The sequence below is a fragment of the Emys orbicularis genome, chromosome 7 (assembly GCF_028017835.1).
Source record: "Emys orbicularis isolate rEmyOrb1 chromosome 7, rEmyOrb1.hap1, whole genome shotgun sequence".
Lineage (NCBI taxonomy): Eukaryota > Metazoa > Chordata > Testudines > Emydidae > Emys > Emys orbicularis.
In genome coordinates, this window is record NC_088689.1 from 30,234,250 (window position 1) to 30,244,605 (window position 10,356).

At 39.8% G+C, this 10,356-nt stretch overlaps 1 protein-coding gene across 1 annotated transcript in view; it reads left to right on the plus strand.

Annotated features, from left to right (window-relative positions):
* ADGRA1 (adhesion G protein-coupled receptor A1) overlaps positions 1-8,713 on the plus strand; it is a 491,306-nt gene extending 482,593 nt beyond the window's left edge. Inside the window, exons 18-19 of the mRNA XM_065407945.1 lie at positions 2,421-2,516; positions 7,492-8,713. Coding sequence (XP_065264017.1) covers positions 2,421-2,516; positions 7,492-8,713 — 1,318 coding nt within the window. The remainder of the gene's footprint in view (positions 1-2,420; positions 2,517-7,491) is intronic.
* The last annotated feature ends 1,643 nt before the right edge of the window (positions 8,714-10,356 follow it).

Consider the following 10,356-nt stretch of genomic DNA (forward strand, 5'->3'; position numbering starts at 1 on the left):
TTTTGAATTGTGTGTGTAAAAAAGATACATTAATTACATTACATTTGTCCTATCTGCCGAGATCACAAAATGATTACAGTACATAATCATAAAGTAGCAATGGCTGAATGCATTTTGTCTGGACTTAGCTTATTCTGTAGCACTCATTGAGATCTAGTTAAGCCAAGTTTGAAGGAACTGTGCTTAAGGTATAAAAGCTGAAAGATTTTTCAGACGTATGCAGGGTGATTTTCTGGTAAGTTTCTTTGCTTTTTTTTACAGCTTGGAACCCTAGGGCAAAGTGTGCTATAATCTTTGCTGTACAATCTTTCTGTTTACAAAGTGACCTCTAACTTTGGGCCTGGGAACCAAAAGAATCTGGATTAAAACCCTGATTCTGATTAGCCTTTTGAGTGATCTTGAGGCAGTCACTTCCACTCACTGTACCTCTGTTTCACCGATCTGCCCAAGCACTATCTTACAACGACTATGAGACTATTTAATGTTTGAACAGGGCTTTGGAAAATATAGGGACCAGATTCTGATCTCAGATCTGAACCTCACACAATAATTTGTTGTATAAGTAAGAGGTTCCCCTTTTGTTTGGAGGAACAGAAAGTACTGGGTGGGGAAGAAAAAATATCCCTTCCTATAATTTAACTATACTGCCTTCCACATTTGAGAGGTGATAGAAGATAGAGAAATTGTTTCTGCAGAGAGAAAAGCTGGTTTAAATAAGAGATGAGGGAGGATGCACACAGAGAGCAACAACGGAGCCTGCAGGAGGGGCTTGGTTCTCTGGTTTGAAATGAGTAGGTCCTTGCAGCCACAGGTTCAAAGCTAAGCAGGGTTATCTCAGCCCTTCATCCTAAAGATAGATAAAGTGAGTTCACCAGTGCTTACTGCATGGATTTTTCAGACAACACTCTACAAACTAAAGTTTTCTGTGTGGATATTAAAGAGCCTAACACTGTCTGTAAAAATTGAGTTTTCTCCTTGGGCCACTGAACAAAATTCCTTTCCACCATAACTATTCTGCAGTCTCCTGTGCACCAGTTGGCTGCTGCTCTCTATCTCAGAGGTCACAGCAGTTCAGTGCTGCATTATATGCATAATTTGCTGTTTGCTTTGGAAGGGAAGGTGCTATGCAAATGTAAAATAATATTACAGTACAGTCTGCTGAATTTGAACATAATAAAACAGGATGGCTGCTTCAAAGGGACATCTCCTAGGAATCTGATTTAGCCTAATGATAGTGAATGGTAATGACTGCTGCTTAACTGGGACAGTATTAGTATTAATTCCCCTTATTGGAATTAATTTGGTTCCAAGTAAAGTGGTGTTTAACCAGTTAAATGGGTGTGAAATTATGTGTTCCAATCTTTTCATACCAGTTACCAAAGATATTAAAATGTATATTTTGCTAGATTTTTGTGAGGCCTTTGTCAGGGGTTCAGAGGTTTACTCACATGGATGCAGACGGGGCGGCTCTGTTTTTTGCCGCCCCAAGCACGGCAGTCAGGCGGCCTTCAGCGGCACGCCTGCGGGTGATCTGCCGCTCCCGCGGCTTTGGCGTACCCGCCGCCGAATTGCCGCCAAAGCCGCGGGAACGCCGGACCTCCCGCAGGCACGCCGCCGAAGGCCACCTGACTGCCGCCCTCACAGCGACTGGCAGGCTGCCCCCCGTGGCTTGCCGCCCCAGGCACGCACTTGCTGCGCTGGTGCCTGGAGCCGCCCCTGGATGCAGATGCAGGATGAGGGCATTAAATTGTTAGTGAGAGTGCTGTCCCACCACCCTTCACTGATGAGGAGCAGTAGGCAGAGGGAGGTTTTATCATCCTGATTGCCATACCTTAGGGGGAAGGGCCCTCATCACAGTTAGCTGAGTGTCCCTGTGTGGAGAGCAAGCTCTGCCCAATGGACCGCCTCTTTTCTCCTCCATTTCAGAGTTGTCAGCTAGGAAACAGTTTTTGTTAGCCCAGAACCTCTGTAGGACAGAAGCTGCTGAGAAAATTTAAGTTGGATATAGACCATAAACAGCTGACTTGGCTGTACTTTCTGAATTTATAGTGCATATATATATATAAAGCAAAAACATTTAAGTAGGAGGAATAGCTTATTGTTTGAGATGTTGTAATAACTTTCTCATTACTGAGGTTGTTTTTTTAGTGTAATTATACATATTGAAATTACAAGTCAAGAGACTGTGAGGAAATTCTGAAATGGATCGATGTAAACATTAGCCCTCTGCTATTGCTTCATATAGGGCTTTCATTTTATTTTCTTGATTTTCTGATCTTATGTTTCTGATATTTAATGTTTCAGGCTATATTGTGCATTGTTATCTTTTTACAAAACATCAAGAAAGAAAAACTGTTTAAAAACAATTCTAGCAATTGCAAACCAAGAAAATTAAAATATCAATTGTTATCTCTTGACAGATTTTATCTAATTAGTGGAGGTGTTCCTTTTATTATATGTGGGATTACAGCAGCGACCAACATCAATAATTATGGAATTGAAGGCAATGCCCCATAGTAAGTATATAGCATTATAATAAAATACTATACAATAAATAAAATACAGAAATAAGTAATATGTCTCTGTCAGATGCTGATAAATGTTTCTGTCTTCATAAGGGACAGAAACATAAAAGTTTAAGATAAAATTTCATATTTGCTTGCATGGAATAATGGCTGTGAAAGATCATTGTCTCATTTTGGGGTCTGCTGCTTTGCTCACTTACCATCAGTTTTATACCAGCTTGACTCCACTGATATCAGTGGAGTTACATTTGATTTACACCAGTGTAAATGAGAAGAGAATCAGACCTGTTGTTTCTACATTCACTGTAATCATGTATTGTTGTATGTATTGTATAAAAAGGACTACACTAGCCAATCAGAAACAACAAAATCTTGATTACATCTCTAACTACTGTCTGATTTACCATGTATTCTCCTATTCAAACCAATGCAACCAGACTATAACTGGCTCTGCTTGGGTTTGTGCTGGATGGGATGTGACAACTCAACATGACCTTCCCTACTTCTTGCACACTTGTGCAATGGACAGTCACAATGCTCACTGTCTGACTCTCATCGGAGAAACCCTAAAGGGGGCAATGATGAAAGGACACCCCCATGTACACCAGCTAGTATAAGAGGAATAAGTACCACACTTCACTGAGCTGACCAGAAACCCCCACTTGCATGCACCTATCGGGTGCCCAGATGTTGTCCCTCCACATTTTGCTTAGTATCATTATGACTGCTACAAAATACCTAATGCGTAGCATTTTTTAAGGGCCGCTATCGACACTTTTAGCCCGCAACCTTAAAAGGAAATAAAGACTATTCTTTGTAAATGAAGAAATCGTTCATGTAATTTCAACAAAATTATATATATATAAAAACCTGTCTATATTTTTTCCCTTAAAAAAACATTCTTGGGTTTTCAGCAACCCAGAAACATCCCAGCAATATTGTCTTGCAGTTATGACCCAACCATTTACTACCCAGTCTGACCAAGGTGGCTGTACAGCTGTCACATGTTGGTGCTTCAGGCATCTTAGCTACATTATTTGCTCTTGTTGCCTGGGGGTGGGGAGTGTCAAAGGAGGCCCCCACTAGGCTTTTTCCAGAAGAGCTGAACAGGAAGTGGTTTAGAATAGCAATTGACACTGGTTGCATGGAGATGATTCATCATACCAGTGATCAGTGCTCTAATGGAACTTTCAGTCCATTGTGTCAATACAGGGTTACTGATTCTTGGAAGGGCTTCACTTTCAATTAATGCTATGGTGCTTTGAAAATGCATCTTGATACATCTCAAAGCAGCCATGGAAATGAGTAAAAATAGAGTTGTCTGGAAACAAAGTGAAAGGTATAATAATTAAATATTTGACCTTTCAAAATCATTTTCAGAGAGAATTAAATTGTAAAACCTGACTAAATTAGTACAGACCCTAGGCAACTTTATCTGTTTAGCTGGTACCTACTCAGACCATCCCTGTCATATATTCAAAACATATTTATTCAAACGTACAATTAAACAATCACTTGTAATCAACAATATATTAAAGACTTGATTATTTATGTTCATAAATCTGTGAGACATTTTTTATTTTGGCACAATTACAGAGGTTGCACTTCTTTAATCACTTTAATCACAGACAATCAATACCAGATATCAAAATCTGTACAGAAAACGGAAAGCAGGTGAGGGATGGTTATAAAATTGTCTAGGAAAGATACAAATTGAGCAGCAGCACAGTGGGTTATGTGCCTGATTCATTTTTAATAATCTTAATACATAAATATATAGATGCAGTAACTTCAGCATGTTTTTTATGAAACTGAGGAACTGATTTTTGAAGTGATCCATGATGAGATTCCACATGAAACAACAACATCCTGAGATAATGTTCTACTGGGGAATGTTCCGGTTTTCACTTTGCATCAAATGTGCAACACTGGAACTTATTTAATGTATGCACATATATTGGTGCTTTACCCTTATCAAATGAAAAGTAGGTGTTAACCTGTTTTCCTATGACCCTGGGAGTAAAATCACCTTGGTCTTTTGTCAGAAGGGCAGAATACTTAATCCCTGAGGTGCTTAGGAAATAAATAATAAATTGTGTGCATCTGTTAAAGATCAGAGTCCAGAATCAAAAATGTAAATATAATAATCAAATGTAAATACTACTCAAGCTGACCAAAACACACCACGGCTAAATTTTGTTAGATGGGGGGGTTCTGAACCCAGAGAGTATGACCACTCATATTACTAAATGGTCAAGGAGATTCTGGCTACATGAGAGTGTGGTGAGAAGGAGTCCTGGCATGGAAATGTTTCAGAACCATTGTATTAGATGGATCACATCCAGCATTGGGGACTTCTGTTCTCCTGTAAAGCATCATGCACACCTCTGGCTGTAAATGACTAACTCTATTTTTTATTAGTGGACTGTGAATAAGTATTGTAAATAAAGTATCATGCCTCTTCCATGCCACTTTCCTTTCCCTAAGGGCCCATTGTTAACATGCATAAGTTTTTTTGCATTATGGAGCCCACGTCAAATAGTCTGTTACCTCTCACTCTGAATGCCATATGTAGATAGTGAACTCTGAAGAATGACTCTGGGAAGGTAGAACCTCGTCTACCTCCCAGCAGGAGAGTGGATCCTTCTTGTTCGTCTTCCTTGCATTAAACTGGGTCCATTCTGAATCCTCTCGCTCCAAAGTGCTCTGTTTAATGCCATATCCTATATCACACCACATGATGATGTCTTCTGTTATAACATCCCACCAGTTTTTTCTTGGGTCAGCCTCTCTGGCTTTTTCTTCAATCTTGATCTGCTGGACTCTCTTACCCATATAGCTGTCAGGACTGTGCTTTACATGACCAAACCCTCTGAGCCTGCACTCCCTCATTTTTCCATTAGACTGTTACTTTGAGCTTGTCTCTAACAAACATATTCCTCATGTGGTCTTTCTTGCTTATACCACTCATCCATCTCAAGATTTGCATTTCTGTGGAAATGATCATTTGCTCATGGTGGGCTCCTCCCTGGCTTAAATGTCAGTGGGCCGCAGGAGAGACTGTGAAAAGGGTCAGTGCAGGTTTCAGAGAACTCTTACGTTTCGGAAATGGGACTCAGTCAAAAAGAAATAGAAGAGTGTCATCGGGGGGGGGGGGGGGGGAAAGGGAGGGGGAAATAGCAATCCCCAAATAGCAATCATATTGGGCAACAGAAAGGGACTTCATCTGTTCTCCCTCCCCCAGCTCGCATGTGTTGCTGTTTTGTTTGAAATAAATAGAAAAGGAACACCGTCCTGTTACCTTTTCTCCACAATACTTAAATGACTATGGCACTAGGGTTGAAGAACTCCTGCTGCCTCGTGACCACAGTGTAAAGGACCGGGGGCATAAGTGGTCTGGCCTTGTGGTCACAACTGAGCTGGTGTCTGCAAGTCAAGGACAGCCACAAGGTGGTAGTCAGCGAGCAGGAATCAGAGTAATTGCTAGAGTTGGGATCCATAGACAAGAGTCGGCGTCAGGCTGGGGTCAGAGGCTGGATATCAGAGACAGTTACCAGGTGGGAATCAGGAGGACAGTCAGGGTCAGTCAGGCTGGGATTGGAGACTGGAGGTCAGAAAGCAAGGTGAGGTCTAGAGTCATAGTGTAACCCACACACCTTTTGAGTGTGGTGTTCTGTCCCATCTAGTGGCACTGAGACCACTTAGAGAGCAATTAATGAGTCTGCTCTACAGCCTTAGCAAACAGCCATTTGGCTTTTAGCTCATGCACTAAGCTCCAGAAGTTCCCGTTTTGATCCTAACAACCGGGGTCTGTCGGCATTACAATAGCAGATCAGAAGTCTGTGTGGTTGTCCAGACAACTTCCTAGGCCACATTCCAGGGTTAAATCATGAGTAGGGGCCAATCAGAAAGCTGCAGAGTGGTGTCAATCTGGACCCTTTGGGTGGCATTTCCTGCAGTGCCTAATCTCCACAAAGCTCCATTTATCCCCAGTTCTGTTCAGTTTACAGCCAGTTTATGTAACCAAATGAGACATTTGCAGCCTATACTGCCATGCAGATTATCTTTAGGATTTTAGCCTTAAGTATGTAGTTGATATTCTAAAAGTACATACGGTTGTTATTTACAGTGTGGCCAGATATGCTACAACCATTTTGCACTGCCTGAGCCACAGTGTCCATAAAGATTCCCTAAAAAGCTGCTCAAACTTAACAAGCTAGCCCCTTGCAACCAAAACAGGGGGAGCTCAAAGGTGATATGCAGCCGCCTTTATCTTCCAACTACTGGGTCCAGTGAGCTGTGCTTAGTGCAGGATCTGATGATCAGAGCTTATGTATGGCTGGGAATGTGGCTCTCCTCTTTCCCTCACATCCTGTTTATTTTGCTGTTGCTTTTTATCTCTCCCCTACCAAATGGAAAACTGAAAAGTGTAATGATACAAATAGGTGATTCCTATTCATTTGTGTTTCTCATGTAGTACCTGCAATGAAGACCTAATATCTTCATTGGGTCTTTAAGATATTTATTTAGGCTCGGATTTTTAAAAGAGCCTGCAGGAATCTGGTGGCTAATTGTCCTTAAATTTCAATTGGATTTGGGTGCCTAACTCACTTAACCTCCTTAGAAAACTCCAGCCTTAATATACTACATTACAATGTATTAGTTCCTTAAAAAAAAAAAAGTCAGTAAATCCAGAGTCCAAAGTATCTCAATCTAAATATGTGTTTAATGGGACTGAGGGTGATAACTCAGAATAATGAACCTTAATTATCATATTCTCTCCTTCCCATTGCTAACATTTAATAGTTTCCTTGACATTAATGGGAGCTCTCCATACATATCAAGGGGATATCATGCTGTTAAGGCAAAACCAATGTATTGTACATATGAGACGTTATTGTCCATTATGTCAAATTTGGGTTTAAAAATTAATTTGACTTTCACTTTTTTGTTTGTTTGTTTGCAGTTGTTGGATGGCTTGGGAACCTAGCCTCGGTGCATTTTATGGGCCAGTAGCATTCATTGTGCTAGTCACCTGCGTTTACTTTCTCTGCACATACGTGCAATTGAAGCGTCATCCAGAACGCAAGTATGAATTAAAAGAAAGGACAGAAGATCAGCAGAGGTTGGCAAATACTGAAGTGGGCCATAGTCATATTACAGACTCTGGGTCAGTTTCCCAGACAACATGCTCCATGATTTCTTCTTCTTTGTTGGAAAACGAGCACTCGTTTAAGGCTCAACTTCGAGCTGCGGCGTTCACTTTGTTCTTGTTTACTGCCACTTGGACCTTTGGAGCACTTGCTGTATCTCAAGGACATTTCTTGGATATGATATTTAGCTGCCTCTATGGAGCATTTTGTGTGACCTTGGGGCTTTTCATCCTCATCCATCACTGTGCAAAGCGAGATGATGTATGGCATTGCTGGTGGTCCTGTTGCCCATCTAGAAGAAGCACATATTCTGTACAAGTTAATGTCCGCCCAAAGGTTAATGTCAATGGGGACACGCAGGTTCATGCACCTTGTCTTCAAGAGTCACCATGTCCTAACAAATCAGCTGTTTTTAATCATCCATCTGCTAATCACTGCAAGCTTACTAATCTACAGGCTGTTCAAAACCATGTTAACTGCCTTTCACCAGTTACACCATGTTGTGCAAAAATGCACTGTGATCAACTTTTGGATGATGAAGCTCATATACATGTGCATAACGAGGGAACTTTCAGGCCCAACATGCACATTCACAGATGTCTGAAAAGCAGAACTAAACCACGTTACTTCAGTCGACATAGATCTGCAGGAGAAAGAGAATATGCCTATCACATTCCTTCGAGCATTGATGGCAGCATCCACAGTTCACATACAGACAGTCCACACAGTACGCATGATAGTCAGTCAGGGCACAGACGGGCTTGCTGTGCGAAAAGTGATGCATATCCTACTATCAACCAGCCTGAAAGTAGCGATGCAAGTACTGTAATATACAGTTGTGCTAAAATCCCAGAAAGTGACACTGTGCACCATACAGCTCATTTTGAGATGCATCCACGAACACAATCATTGCCATTTAATACAACTAATCACAATGGAATTCTCGGGGGAAATGTGCATGAAGCCATGATATACAGTTCAGATAGTACAGGAAATATCAAAACTGGTCCTTGGAAGAATGAAACTACTGTGTAGTTCATGGGCCACTATATTGTCTTTTTCAACTCAGATCATCTTCAGTTTTGTTTTTATTCTAAACTGAATAAGATTACATGTTTGTGTAGCACATCAGCAAATTGTACAGGTTTTCCACCTTTATTTCTGTTTTCTGAATGAGCAACTAAAAGAGAGAAGTAGCGGCAGTGTTTTAAAAGTGAAGTTATTTTTAAAAGAATGTTAGAAAATTGTTTTGGGAGAGAATTTGAAACTGAAGTCTAGAGTACTGAATATAAGAGGCAATATCCTTTTGTTACAAAAAACTGTATTTCTTTAGAAATACATCACTTTTAATTCATGATTTTGGTTGGGTTTTTTTTAACTCTCTGGTAACTTCAGACTCTTTTATATACATATCTGCATCTTTTACTTATTTATTTTTGTAGCAAAATATTATTACTGTGCCATGGATTTTAATCAGAAGTTACAATAATAGAAATGAGGAGCAGGATTTTATAAAATTATTGATACAGCTTTTTAGCCCTACAAAGTGATACTGCCTCTAACGATCTTCTGTAGCATATGGCCTGTAAAATCATGTAATGTACAGTCTCCGTTATGTCTCTTTTCTTGTTGGAGAGAAGTACTAGGTAATGTCTGTTACATCTATGGTGCTGTATTGATTGTATTTTGCATGACATATGTCAGGATATACCATTTGCTGTGTTCTAGTGTTACATGTGTAAAAACAAGTATTGTAAAAGGCTGTGGAAACCCTGTTGGTATTAATCTAGATCATTATGAATCTACAAAAAATCACTACTGCACTAGTTTAAGTGGCACAATCCTTTGTATAAGGTTATATGATAGCTTTGATAAGGGTCCACTCTAATGTCTTTACAGAGCATGCACTACTCATTGTATGTGACACTGTGCAGTGTAATAGCAATTGTCTCAACAAGTTTTACACTTCTTTGTAAAGTATGCCTTTTGAACAAATCTGTAAGCTGTTTCACAATAACCTTTCAAAATCTGTTTAGGTAGAGCAGTTTTATCATTAACTCTTTGAGGACTACTGTCATTTTCTTAAAAATAGCTTAATCTAGTTCAGAGAGACTGTATATACTATATTGTCTATTTAATCATATGAACAATGTAGTCCAGAGTTGTCAGGAAAGTGAACCTTTAATCATTTTCCAGAAACATAACTTTCCAGATACTAATTTATTAATTTCACATCTTATGTGAAAGCCACTTTCCCTCCCAGCAAATTTCAGATTGTCTTTTTCCTTTAATGAAAATTTGACCTTCAAACGCAGTTACTTGTGTTCATTAATTCCACTCAACCATAGGGCATTTTAGGGTCAGTAACATTCTCTGTTAACAAGGCTTTTGGCAAGAAATTCTTTGTCCATGAACGTCTGTACACAAAGCATCAACTCACAGGACAGATCTGATTTATAATTATCCTTATGTGAAATGAAACTGCTTTTTAAAGTAAGAAGCTGCAAAGTAAGAATGAGTTATATAATGTGAATAGAAACATATAGCTGGAAGAAAAATGTCTGCAATGAAAGGAGAGAAGTGGTTCCATAAATAAAAAGACAAAGCACAATGTTGTATGGCCATGTGAACAAGTCTGTCATATTCTAACACAGGCTTGGATAGCTGATACATTGCTA